Below are 13,795 nucleotides of genomic sequence, written 5' to 3'. Positions count from 1 at the left end.
AAACCCAGAACTTGGGCCTCACTGATTGAAGGCACAGCAGTCAGTCAATCATGAAGCATTTAAAATTGGGAATGAATAACAATTCAGAACTAAAGAAGCTCAGATATCACAGAGGTTTGTCAAATTGATGGAGATTACATTGATAGGGAGGGGCAAGGTCAAGGAGAGATTTTAAAATCTGGTTGTGCTCAAGTTTATGGTCAGCTGAAGAGGGCAGATTAACCAGGAAAACACTAGAATTGCCAAATCCAAAATTAACTAGAATACAATTTCAGCAGCTGAGAAAAAAGTAGGAATGCATAATATTACTAAGGTTGAAATAGAGTCAGATGCACTGCATGGAAACAGACCGTTCTGTCCAACCCGTCCATGCCGACCAGATCTAGTCCCACCTGCAAGCACCTGGCCCATATCCCTCCAAACCCTTCCTAATTCATATACCCATCTAAATGCCTCTTAAATGTTGCAATTGTACCAGCCTTCACCACTTCCTCTGGCAGCTCATTCCATACACATACCACCCTCTGCACAAAAAGGTGCTCCTTAGGTCTCTTTTATACCTTTCCCTTCTCGCCCTAAACCTATGCCCTCTAGTTCTGAACTTCCTGACCCTAGGGAAAAGGGTCTATTTATCCTATCCATGCCCCTCAATTTTGTAAACCTCAGCCTCCGACGCTCCAGGGAAATCAGCCCCAGCCTGTTCAGCCTCTCTCCATGTAGCTCAAATCCTCCAACCCTGGCAACATCCTTGTAAATCTTTTCTGAACCCTTTCAAGTTTCACAACATCTTTCTGATAGGAAGGAGACCAGAACTGCATGTAATATTCCAACACTGGCCTAACCAATGTCCTGTACAGCTGTAACATGACTTCCCAACTCCTGTACTCAATACTCTGACCAATAAAGGAAAGCATACCAAACACCTTCTTCACTATCCTATCTACCTGCGACTCCACTTTCAAGGAGCTATGAACCTGCACTCCAAGGTCTCTTTGTTCTGGCAGCTTATTCCATACATGTACCACCCTCTGCATGAAAAAAGGTGCCCCTTAGGTCCCTTTTATATCTTTCCCCTCTCACCCTCAACCTACACCCTCTAGTTCTGCATTCACCCAGACCAGAGAAAAGACTTGGTCTATTTATCGTATCCATGCGCCTCATGATTCTATAAACCTCAAAAAAGGTCATCCCTCAGCTTCCAACCCTCCAGGGAAAACAGCCCCAGACAATTCAACCTCTCCCTATAGCTCAAACCCTCCAACCTCAACAACATCCTTGTAAGTCTTTTCTGAACCTTTTCATGTTTCACAATGTCCTTCCAATATGAAGGAGACCAGAATTGCACACAGTATTCCAGAAGTGGCCTAACCAATGATCTCCCAAATTCCATACTCAATACTCTGACCAATAAAGGAAAGCATACCAAACACCACCTTCATTATCCTATCTACCTGCAATTCTACTTTCAAGGAACTATGAACCTGACTCCAAGATCTCTGTTCAGCAACACTCCCTCAGACCTTACCATTACTATGGTGCTGGAAAAGCACAGCAGGTCAGGCAGAATCCAAGGAGCAGAGAAAAAATATAAATAAATAAATCTACATTTCAGGCAGAAGCCCTTCATCAGGAAGGGCTTTTGCCCAAAATGTTGATTTTCCTGCTCATCGGATGCTGCCTGACCAGTTGTGCTTTTCCAACACCACAATCTCGAATCTAATCTCCAGCATCTGCAGTCCTCACTTTTGTCTTATCATTAAGTGTATAAGTCCTGCTAAGATTTGCTTTCCCAACATGCACAACCTCACATTTATCGGAATTAAACTCCATCTGCCACTTCTCAGCCCATTGGTCCATCTCATCAAGATCCCGTGTTATCTAAGGTAACCTTCTACGCTGTCCAATACACCTCCAATTTTGGTGTCATCTGCAAACCTACTAACTATACCTCTTATGCTCACATCCAGATCATTAAATAAATAACAAAATGTAGTGACTCCACTGGTCACAGGCCTCCAGTCTGAAAAACAACCCTGCACCACCACCACCACCACCACCCTCTGTCTTCTACCTTCAAGCCAATTCTTCATCTAAATGGCTAGTTCTCCTGTATTTCATGAGACCTAACCTTACTAACCAGTCTCCCATGGGGAACCTGGTCGAACACTTTACTGAAGTCAATTTAGATCACATCCTTCGCTCTGCACTCCATCTCCTTTGTTACTTTTTCAAAAAAACTCCATCAAGTTTGTGAGACATGATTTCCCATGCACAGTCATGTTGACTAGTCCTGATCAGTCCTTGCCTTTCCAAATGCATTTACATCCTGTCCCTCAGGATTCCCTCCAACAACTTGCCCACCACCTACATCAAGCTCACTGGTCAATACTTCCCTGGCTTGTCCTTACCACCCTTCTTAAACAGTGGCACATTAGCCAACCTCCAGTCTTCCAGCACTTCACTTGTGACTATCGGTGATACAAATCTCTCAGCAAGAGGTCCAGCAATCACTTCTCTAGCTTTCCAGAGTTCTAGGGTACACATGACCAGGTCCTAAGGATTTATCCATCTTTATATGTTTCAAGACACCCAGCATATCCTCTGTAATATGGATATTTTTCAAGATGTCACATTCTATATCTTCCACATCCTTTTCCACAGTAAACACGGTTGCAATATACTCATTTAGTATCTCCCCCATCTCCTGTGGCTCCACTTGCTGATCTTTGATGGTTCCTATTCTCTCCCCAGTTACCCTTTTGTCCTTAATGTATTTGTAAAAATCCTTTGGATTCTCCTTAACCCTATTTGCTAAAGCTATCTCATGCCCCCTTTTTGCCCTTCTGATTTCTTTCTGAAGTACACTCCTACAGCCCTTATACTCTAACAATTCACTTCATCTATCCGGTCTATACCTGACATATGCTTCCTTCTTTTTCTTAACCAAAATCTCAATTTCTTTAGTTACCAGCCTTTCCTTTCACCCTGACAGGAATAGATTTTCTCTGGACTCCCGTTCTCTCATTTCTGAAGACATCCCATTTTTCAGCTGTTCCTTTACCAGAGAAGATGTTGGTCCAATCAGCTTTTGAAAGTTCTTGCTGAATACGTCAAAATTGGCCTTTCTCCAATTTAGAACTTCAACTTTTAGATCTGGTCTATCCTTTTCCATCACTACTTTAAAACTAATAGAATTATGGTCGCTGACCCAAAAGAATTTCCCCCACTGACACCACAGTCACCTTCCCTGCCTTATTTCCCCAAGAGTAGGTCAAGTTTTGCACCTTCTCTAGTAGGTATATCCACATACTGAATCAGACAATCTTCTTGTGCACACTATGGCAGCCCCAGTCTATGTTTGGAAAGTTAAAATCCCCTACCACATCCACCCTATTATTATTACAAATAACAGATCTTTTTACAACCTGGTTTCTCAATTTCCATCTGACTATTAAGGGATGTGTAATACAGCCCCAATAAGGTGATCATTCCATTATTATTTCTCACTTCTACCCAAATAACTTCCCTGGGTATATTTCCGGGAATATCCTCCCTCCGAACAGCTGTAATGCTGTCCCTTATCAAAAACACCACTCCCCTCCTCTCTTACCTCCCTTTCTATCCTTCCTGTAGCATTGGTATTCTGGAACATTAAGCTGCCTGTCCTGTCCATCCCTGAGCCATGTTTCTGTAATTGCTACGATATCCCAGTCCCATGTTCCTAACCATGCTCTGAGTTCATCTGCCTTCCCGGTTAGGCCTCTTGCAATGAAATAAATGCAGTTTAATTTATCAGCCCTCTCTATTCTGTTTTAAGGAATTCAATCAAATTTTGACGCGGCTCACTTTTTTTTAAAAACAAAAAAAAGTTACTAATTTAAAAAAAGTTGTTGCTACTGAATTCCAAACTCGAAACAGGAAACACTACTCACATCTGCTCCAAGTGAGCTCAGGTAGTGAATAGCAAAGGGCTTTTCCCTCGGGTGGATGAGTTCAAAACTAGGGGGCATACTGGTAAGGAGAGAGGAGAAAAGTTTAAAAAGGGACCTGAAGGGCAATATCTTCATACAGGGGTGGTTCACGTATGGAATGAACTGCTAGAGGAAGTGGTAGATGCAGATCAGTTCCAACATTTAAAAGACATTTGGACAGGTACACAAATAGGAAAGGTTTAGAGGGACATGGACCAAATGCAGGCGAATACGACTAGTTTAATTTGGTCAACTTGATCAGCATGGAAAAGTGGGACTAAACAATCTGTTTCCATTTTGTAAGACTCCAACTAAATCATCCAATGCAGTGGCATTTCTGTGCATGTGTTAATTTGGATCTATAGATCACCAAACCTTGCAGACGTAAAACTTAAATTTCTGTGTAGAGAAAAAAGTTTATTAGAGAAAACAGCACTCTGACCTAAAAAGGTATCACTGTGTTGCGTTTATTTTCGATGCTAATTACTCAAAAAACCGGATTTGTCCCAATCCTTAGCCTTTCCTACATAGCCCTACAAAACTTCCAGTTACAAGTTCTCATCTGATTCATTCTTGAAAATCTTTTACGAAATCCGTTTCCACTAACCTCAAAAGGCGTGGCATCTCCTTACTTACAACCAGATCCTTCATGAAGCTGAAACCATTCTACCAACTTGTAGTTTCTTGGTCCTTGGAGAACAACACAGCTTCCCCAATTTTTACAGGTAACTATGCCAATATCACTGGTATTATTTTAGTAATCCCCTACCATACTCTCTCAAGGTTGTTTCCTACAGTGGGTGTTCAAAGTTAGCCACAATAGTCATGAGTTGCATAGGTTTTACATCAATTTCTTGTTGTTGCATTCTGTACCTCTGGTTATAAACATAAAAGACTATTCCACTTGACAACATTTTCTCAACTCATCTGCCATCTTCAATTGTTTGCCCAAGTGAAGTCCCATTTCATTCTGTCCATACAATCCTTTTCAACATATTCCATTATTTTTATCTATTCTCATTCTTCTTAACAAAATGAATCACTCCACATTCCTCAGTAATACATTTCATCTGCACTGTCTTCCCATTTCAGAATTTGATATTCCCCTAAATTACTTTTTTTTATTCATTCATGGGATGTGGGTTTCAATGGCAGAGGTCAAATTTATTGCCCAGCCCTAGTTGCCCTTTAGGAAGTGATTTAAGCTACTTTTTTAAACCACTGCTGGCAGTTCCAAAGTGTCGTTAGGGAGAGTTCTCGGGTTTTGATGAAGCAACACCGAAAGAACACTGATATGGATCCCAGTCAAGATGATGAGAGGCTTACAGGGGAGCTTGCAGGCGGTCATGTTCCATGTATTTGCTGCTCGTCCTTCAGGATGACAACGTTTGCAACTTTGAAAGATGTTACACACTGCTGCTACCATACATTGATGGTGGAAGGACTGAATATTTGTGGATGCGGTGTCGATCAAGTAGGTTCTTTGTCTTGAATCGTAACAAGTTTCTTCATTATTAGAGCTGCACCAATCCGGGCAAGTGGGGTGCATTCCAGCAGATTCTTAACTTGTGCCTTCTCGATGATGGACTAGCTTTGGGGAGCCAGGAGGGTTCACTATAGGGTTTCTAGCCTAACTGGCTCTTGGAGCGACAGTATTTACACATCAAGGTCAGTTCAGGTTCTGCCAACAGTTACCAGCAGGACGTTGCCAGTAGGGATTCAACATTGGTAATGTTATTGAATGTCAACGGACAATAGTTAGATTCTCTTATTAGAGTAGATTATTGTTTGGTACCTGCCACTTGGTAACCAAAGCCTGGATATTATCCGGGTCTGGTTGCATGTGCACAAGAATTGCTCCAGTATCTACAGAGTCATTAGCTGTGCTAAAAACTGAAATCAGCATTCCCATTTCTGAACTCATGGCAGAGAAAGGGTCACTTATGTAGGTCAAGGATATGCTGAGGAATTAATGCACTGATGCCCTGATTTTGAGATGACCGATTACTAAGAAACTATTTGCCTTGGATTTCAGTGAGAGTGCAACCAGTGAAGATTTTTGTCCCCGCTTCCCACTGCCTAGTTTCGCTAGGACACCTTAAAGACACATGCTGTCAAATGTGACCTTCATGCAAAGGTAGTCACTCTTTGTTTAATTGTGATCACATCTTTCTAAATTCAAGTTTGGATCACCTGCAAACATAGGGTAAAAACAATTACTGGATGCTGGAAACCAGATTACAGAGGTGCTGGAAAAGCACAGCAGTTCAGGCAGCATCCAAGGAACAGTAAAATCGACATTTCGGGCAAAAGCCCTTCATCAGGAATACAGGCAGAGAGCCTGAAGGGTGTAGAGATAAATGAAAGGAGAGTGGGGGTGGGGAGAAAGTAGCATAGAGTACAATTGGTGAGTGGGGGAGGGGATGAAGATGGTAGGTCAAGGAGGAGAGTGGAGTGGATAGGTGGAAAAGAAGATAAGCAGGAAGGACAAGTCATGGGGACAGTGCTGAGCTGGAAGTTTGGAACTGGGGTGAGGTGGGGGAAGGGGAAATGAGGAAGCTGTTGAAGTCCACATTGATGCCCTCGGGTTGAAGTGTTCTGAGGCAGAAGATGAGGCATTCTTCCTCCAGGCGTCTGGTGGTGAGGGAGCGGCGGTGAAGGACGCCCAGGACCTCCATGTCCTCAGCAGAGTGGGAGGGGGAGTTGAAATGTTGGACCACAGGGCGGTGTGGTTGATTGGTGCGGGTGTCCCGGAGAAGTTCCCTAAAGCGCTCTGCTAGGAGGCGTCCAGTCTCCCCAATGTAGAGGAGACCGCATCAGGAGCAACGAATACAATAAATGATACTGGTGGGTGTGCAGGTAAAACTTTGGATGTGGAAGGCTCCTTTAGGGCCTTGGATGGAGGGGAGGGTGCAGGTTTTTGTAATTCCTGCAGTGGTAGGGGAAGGTGCCAGGATGGGAGGGTGGGTTGTCGAGGAGCGTGGACTTGAGGGTGGGGAGGAAAATATATCCCTGGTGATGGGGTCTGTTTGGAGGTGGCAGAAATGTCGGCGGATGATTTGGTTTATGCGAAGGTTGGTAGGGTGGAAGGTGAGCACTAGGGGCGTTCTGTCCTTGTTACAGTTGGAGGGGTGGGAAGGTGCAGGATGTGGACGAGATGCATTGGAGGGGACTTTAACCACGTGGGGAAGGAAATTGCGGTCTCTGGTGTGTTCTGTGGTGGAACTGATCCTCCTGGGAGCAGATACGGAGGAGGAATTAGGAATACTGGATGGCATTTTTGCAGGAGGCAGGTGGGAAGAAGTGTAATCCAGGTAGCTGTGAGAGTCGGTGGGTTTGTAAAAAATGTCAATGTCAACTTCGGTCGTCATTAATGGAAATGAAGAGGTCCAGGAAGGGGAGGGAGGTGTCAGAGAAGGTCCAGGTAAATTTAAGGTTAGGGTGGAGTGTGTTGGTGAAGTTGATGAATTGCTCAACTTCCTCGCGGGAGCACAAGGCGGCGTTAATGCAGTCATCAATGTAGCGGAGGAAGAGGTGGGGGAGTGGTGCCAGTGTAATTATGGAAGATTGACTGTTCTACAACCAACAAAGAGATGGGTATAGCTGGGGCCCATTCGTGTGCCCATGGCTACCCCTTTGGTCTGGAGGAAGTGGGAGGATTCGAAGGAGAAATTGTTAAGTGTGAGGACCAAACGAATGAGAGTGTCGGTGGAAGGATACTGTTGGGGACGTCAGGAGAGGAAGAAACAGAGGGCTTGGAGCCCTGGTCATGGCGGAAACTGTGTTTTGTATGTGCGAGTCTAGGTCATTAATATATGTTAAAACAGCAGTGAGCCTAATACCATTTGCTGGGTGAAAGCGAAGACTGCAGATGCTGGAGATTAGGATTGAGAGTATGGTGCTGGAAAAGCACAGCATGTTAGGCAGCATCGGAGGAGCAGGAGAATCGACATTTCTTTGCTCTAATCAACTCAGACTGTTTCCCTCAATCTGTACAACCGCTGTATCACTGCTTTCTGTCCAGGCTTTGTATCTATACCACCACAACCCCTATTGGGTCCTGTAATTCCATTATGTTGACAACATTACTGCTTTACACAATGGTGTTTTGTAGCACTACCATAGCCAAAACTCAGAAAACAAGACATGCAAAACAGGTATACCAGCAAGTTTGCATGAATCCAAGGAAACAACTAAAGTGTAAGTCCTGCATTGTTATTTAAATTATACACTGCTTTTCATTATTTATATCAATGATTTGAATGTGAATATTGGAGGTATAGTTGGTAAATTTGCCAAGGACATCAAAACTGGATGTGTAGTGGACAGCAAAGGTTATCTCAGAGTACAACGGAATCTTGATCAGATAGGCCAATAGGCTGAGGAGTGGCAGATTGAGTTTAATTTAGGTAAATGTGAGTGCTTTATTTCATAAAAGCAAATCAGAGCAGGATTTATACACTTAATGGTTAAGCTCCTACTGAGTGTTTCTGAACAAATAGACCTTACAGTGTAAGTTTATAGTTCCTTTAAAGTGAAGGTACAAGTAGATAGGCTAGTGAAGAATACATTTGGTATGCTTTCCTTTGTTGGACAGTGCACTGAGTTTAGAAGTTGGAATGTCATGATGTGGCTGTACAGGACATTGGTTAGGTCACTTTGGGAATATTGTGAAATTCTGGTCTCCCTCCTACCGGAGGGAAGTTGCAAAACTTGAAAGGGTTCAGAAAAGATTTCCTGAAGAAGGGCTTATGCCCGAAATGTCGATTCTCCTGTTCCTTTCATGCTGCCTGCCCTGCTGCACTTTTCCAGAAACACATTTTTAAGCTCTGATCTCCAGCATCTGCAGGTCCTCACTTTCTCCTTCAGTAAAGATTTATAAGGATGTTGCCAGGGTGAAGGATGTGGAGGGAAAGGTTGAATAGGCTGGGGTTGTTTTCCCTGGAACATCAGAGGTTGAGGTTTATAAAATTATGAGGGGCATGGACAGGGTAAATAGACAAGGTTCTTTTCCCTGGAACAGGGGACTCCAGAACTAGAGGGCATAGGTTCAGAATGAGAGGAGAAAAATATAAAACGGACCTGAGGGGCAACATTTTCATGGTGTGTGTGATGCGTGTGTGAAATGAGCTGACAGAGGAAGTGGAGGAGGCTGGTACAATTACAACATTTAAAAGGCATCTGGATAAGTATATGAATAGGAAGGATTGAGGGATATGGGCTAAGTGCTGGCAAATAGGACGAGATTAGTTTAGGATATTTGGCTGGCATGGGAAAGTTGGACCAAAGGGTCTGTTTCCCTCCTGTCCATCTGTGACTCAATGACTATACTGGATCTTTACAAACATTACAAATACAAATCATAGCTATGCAATTGCATCATGGGACAACACTTCACAGCATCAACTTTTGTTGCACAACTAAAAGAATTTTCTGCAACCAAACTGGCTCAAAGAAGCTGAAAACCAGTAAAATGTAAAGTTCCATCTACCACTGAAGCTCTCAGTTTCCAGATGTTCATCATTTAGGACAAGAATGTGAAACGTCAAAGGGAAAAAGTAACAGTCCAATAAAACCTTTTCACACATTTTCAACATTATTTAATAGCTAATAACTGGAAAGCACCCTGCTATCTAAGTAAAATATTCAACTTTTGCGATACCAAGTACCCACCCCCCGGAAGCAACTGTGACTCGCAGGGTAAAGCATTAAAACGTGCCGGATATTTGTTAGGACTCTTGCGCTACGGTGGTAGTGTTCCTATCTCTGAATCGAGAGGGCCGGGTGCAAATCACTCTTGTACCAGAGGTGCGTAATAACATCTCTGAACAAGTTTGATTACAAAATAACTATAAAGCATGAGCATGGAGAGCGAGTGTTGCATGTTGTCAGTTTTACAATGAAAATGAAATCTGGGTATCTAGACACGGGATTAAAGGAGGAAGCAGCTGGATTGAACCAGGAACAGACAGTAAAACACTGAACAGGTGTCAGACACAATGCCAACCCTGTGCCACAGGCGTTCCTCTTGACTTGGCCCCCGGCCAGTCCACGTTACTATCGGGAGAATTAATACAGCAACACGGCTGAGAAAAAAAAAACTCACTAACTTACAGGATTCAAACCAACTCGCTATGAAAACCTGAATCGCGAACTCCAGAAAAAAAAAGTGTAATGGTTTTTTAAACCTTATAATAATGAATCGCAAACGGACTATATTTCAATTGCTAAGTAAAGATCAGTGGAGCGGGTGTTGGGAGGACACTGTTTGGATGAAATGACGAGCATCAGGAAAGAGAAAGATTGTTAGCAAACCGGGGCCGGTGCAGAGAGAGGGAGGAGGCTCCGTGTATACCCACCCAGGCCGGGAGGTCGGTGCTCTGGATGTTCTCCTGCAGGGGTTTGCCTTCGTGCTCCAGGAACGCCAGCGCCTGGAACAGCCGCGAGCGCTTGTTGCCCCGGTTCCTCCGCCACCAGAAGAAGACGAGCAGCCCGATGAGGACCCAGCTGAAGCTCAGACCCAGGTAGCCGAGCACGTACACCGGGAAGACGATGACAAAAGTCTTGGAGAACTGCAGCAGGACCCCGACGACGTCCACGCTGATCATCGGCGGTGGTGGCGGCGGCGGCTCCTCGATCAGGCTGGCTCTCCGCCCGCCGTCGCCCGCGGCCGTTTGATCTTCCATCTCCTCTCGGGGCCTAGTCAGCAGGCTTCTCCCTCCGGACTGAACTCGGGAGGTGATCACACCACCTCGGCTATTCCTAAGCTTTCGCTGCAACCTCTTACCGCGCTCCTCCTTTCAATCAGTGCCAGCCCTGTCCCCGCCCCGATCCCAATCCCTCGCTTCTCCCAGCCCCATTCTCCTCCTCGGCGTCAGTCTCCGCCCAGGGACCGCGATCCCGACGTTACGTCCCCGCCCCGTCTGCGTAATTACGTCATCCAATCACGTCACAACACGGCCGCCGCCGCCGCCTTATGTCCCACACCCTGACTTTCAAAATCCGAGGCGGGGTTAAGGCCAGGGATTGTCCAATCAGAGTTGGAGGATTTTATTTCTTGACTGGGTTGCATCATCAGGTTGGTGCCCTTCAAAGCCCCTTCCTCTGTAAGAGTCCTAAACAATAACTTTTAAATGAATGCCTTAAGCAGGTCATGTTCAAATACAACAAGATCTGGACAATATCCAGGCTTGGGCTGACAAGAGGCAAGTAACATTTACACTACACAAATGCCAGGCAATGACCATCACCAATAAGACACAATTGAACTACCACACTTTGACATTCAATGATGGTATCATCAATGAATCCCCCACTAACAACAGCTTGGGAGTCGTCATTGACCAGAGACTCAGCTGAACTTGCCACAAAAACACAATGGCCACAAGAGCAGGTCAGGGGCTAGGAATACTGTGAGGAGGAAGTGAGGACTGCAGATGCTGGAGATCAGACTGAAAATGTGTTAATGGAAAAGCGCAGCAGGTTAGGCAGCATCCAAGGAGCAGGAGAATCGACGTTTCGGGCATGAGCCCTTTTTCAGCTGAAGAAGGGCTCATGCCCAAAATGTCGATTCTCCTGCTCCTTGGATGCTGCCTGACCTGCTGTGTTTTTCCAGCAACACATTTTCAGTTAGGAATACTGTGTGGAATAACTCAATGCCTTACTCTCCAAAGCCTGTCCATCACCTATGAGGCATGAATTAGAAATGTGATGAAATTCTCCCCATTTGCCAAGGTGGGTGCAACTCCTACAACACTCAATAAGCTTGTACCATCCAGGACAAAGCAGCCTATTTGATTGGCACTATACCCACAAAGGGAGAAAGTGAAGACTACAGATGCTGGAGATCAGAGTCAAGAGTGTGGTGCTGGAAAGGCACAGCAAGTCAGGCAGCATCCGAGGAGGTGAATTAACATTTCAGGAAAAAGTCTTCATTAGGAATCAGGCATATTGGCCAGAGGGGGGTGGGGGTGAGGTTCTGAGAGATAAATGGGAGAGGGGTGGGGCTGGAGGAAGGTAGCTGAGAATGCAATGGGTAGATGAAGGTGGGAGAGAAGGTAATAGGTTGGAGAGGAGGGTGGTGAAGAAAAATGGGAAAGACAATGGACAGGTCAAGAGGGTAGTGCCAAGTTGGAGGCGTGGGATAAGGCAGAGGAAGGGGAAATGAGGAAACTGTTTAAATCCATATTAATCCCATGTGGTTGCAGGGTCCCAAAGCAGAAGATGAGACATTCTTCCTCCAGCTGTCAAGTGATTAGGGTTTGGCGATGGAGGAGGCCCAGGACCTGCATGCCCTTGGTGGAGTGGGAAGGCGAGTTGAAGTGTTCAGCCGCAGTGTGCGTGTCCCAGAGATGTTCTCTGAAATGATCCATAAGTTGGCGTTCTGTCTCCCTGATTTAGAGGAGACCACATTGAGTGCAACGGATACAGTAGATGACATTTGTGGAAGCACAGGTAAATTTCAGATGTGGAAGGATCATTTGGGGCCTTGGGTGGAAGTGCCGGGAGTGAAATGTGGGCTGGTGGGGGTGGGGGGTAGATCTGACAAGGGTGTCACAAGGCAATGGTTTCTCCAAAACGCTAATAGGGGTGGGGAGGGAAATATATCCCTAGTGGTGTAGGTAGTGGAAGTGGCGGAGGATGGTACAATGTATACGAAAGTGGTGGGGTGGAAAGTGAGGACCAAAGGGGATCTGTCCTTGTTATGTTGGGAGTGGTGGAGTTCAAGGGCAGAAGTGCAGGAAATGGAAGAGATTCACTGGAGCAAATCGTAGACCACGTGGGAGGGGAAATTGCAGACTTTGAAGAAGGAGGCCATCTGGGATTTTCTATGGTGGAATTGTTCATCCTGGGAACAGATGTGGCGGCGGTGGAGGAATTGGGAATAAGGGATGCCATTTTTACATGAGGCAGGGTGGGAGAAGTTTAGTCCAGGTACCTGTGGGATTCAGTGGGTTTGTAGTAGATGGCTGTGGTTCATCGGTCACTGAAGACGGAGATAGAGAGGTCCAGGAAGGGGAGGAAGATGTGGTCCAGATGAATTTGAGTTCAGGATGAAAGGTGTTAGTGAAGTTGATGATCTATTCAACCAACTCGTGGGAGCACGAGGTGGTGCTGATACAGTCATCAGTGTCACAGAGGAAAAGGTGGGGAATGATGCTGGCGTAGCTACGGAAGATGGAATGTTCCACGTATCTGACAAAGAGACGGGCATAGCTGAGGCCTATGCAGGTGCCCATGTATATGGATCTTTAATCTACAGACATTGTGACAATGTGAGTTGACCACAAGGGGAAGCCTATTGTACCTCTGGGAAAGAGAGGAAGAGATGAAAATAGAAGCTTGTGAAATAGATCAGTAACACTGGAGGGCTTTTTCAATCATGTTGAAGGGAACCCTCAGTTGTGGAGAAAGGAAAATACAGTTGAAGCCTGAGAATAGGAAGTTGTATCATCTAAACTGATGGGATCCAGCCAGAGAAACTGGGAATCTGGAGTACAGTCCTTACAGAAAGTTGAGTATGAGGAAACTGAGTCAAAAAAGTCATCATCAATGTGCAACATTACTCAGGGTTCCTCGAGTCTTCTGAAGCCACCACAGGGAAGTGTGCGGTAGATTTTGTAGCTAACATTGATATTTTTCTGTAGTCAAAATAAAAACAGAAAATTCTGTAAATATTCAGAAGATTGACAGCAACTATGGTAAAAGAAAACTTAAGTCAATGTTTCATGGCTGTCACTTTCCATCAAAAGTGGGAATGTAAGAAATAAAATGTGGAGATGGGGGGGAAAGAACAAAGTGAAAGCTGTGTGGTTTCATGGGTG

At 44.9% G+C, this 13,795-nt stretch overlaps 1 protein-coding gene across 2 annotated transcripts in view; it reads right to left on the bottom strand.

Moving 5' to 3' along the window:
- LOC132815831 (extended synaptotagmin-2-A-like) overlaps positions 1-10,838 on the bottom strand; it is a 219,472-nt gene extending 208,634 nt beyond the window's left edge. The window contains exon 1 of one of the 2 annotated variants that reach the window (XM_060825118.1): positions 10,331-10,838. In XM_060825118.1, coding sequence (XP_060681101.1) covers positions 10,331-10,657 — 327 coding nt within the window. In that variant the 5' untranslated portion in view covers positions 10,658-10,838. The remainder of the gene's footprint in view (positions 1-10,330) is intronic. The other variant, XM_060825119.1, reaches the window with a different exon arrangement.
- Positions 10,839-13,795: the final 2,957 nt, after the last annotated feature.

The sequence above is a fragment of the Hemiscyllium ocellatum genome, chromosome 5 (assembly GCF_020745735.1).
Source record: "Hemiscyllium ocellatum isolate sHemOce1 chromosome 5, sHemOce1.pat.X.cur, whole genome shotgun sequence".
NCBI lineage: Eukaryota > Metazoa > Chordata > Chondrichthyes > Orectolobiformes > Hemiscylliidae > Hemiscyllium > Hemiscyllium ocellatum.
This window is presented reverse-complemented; position numbering and strand designations above follow the sequence as displayed.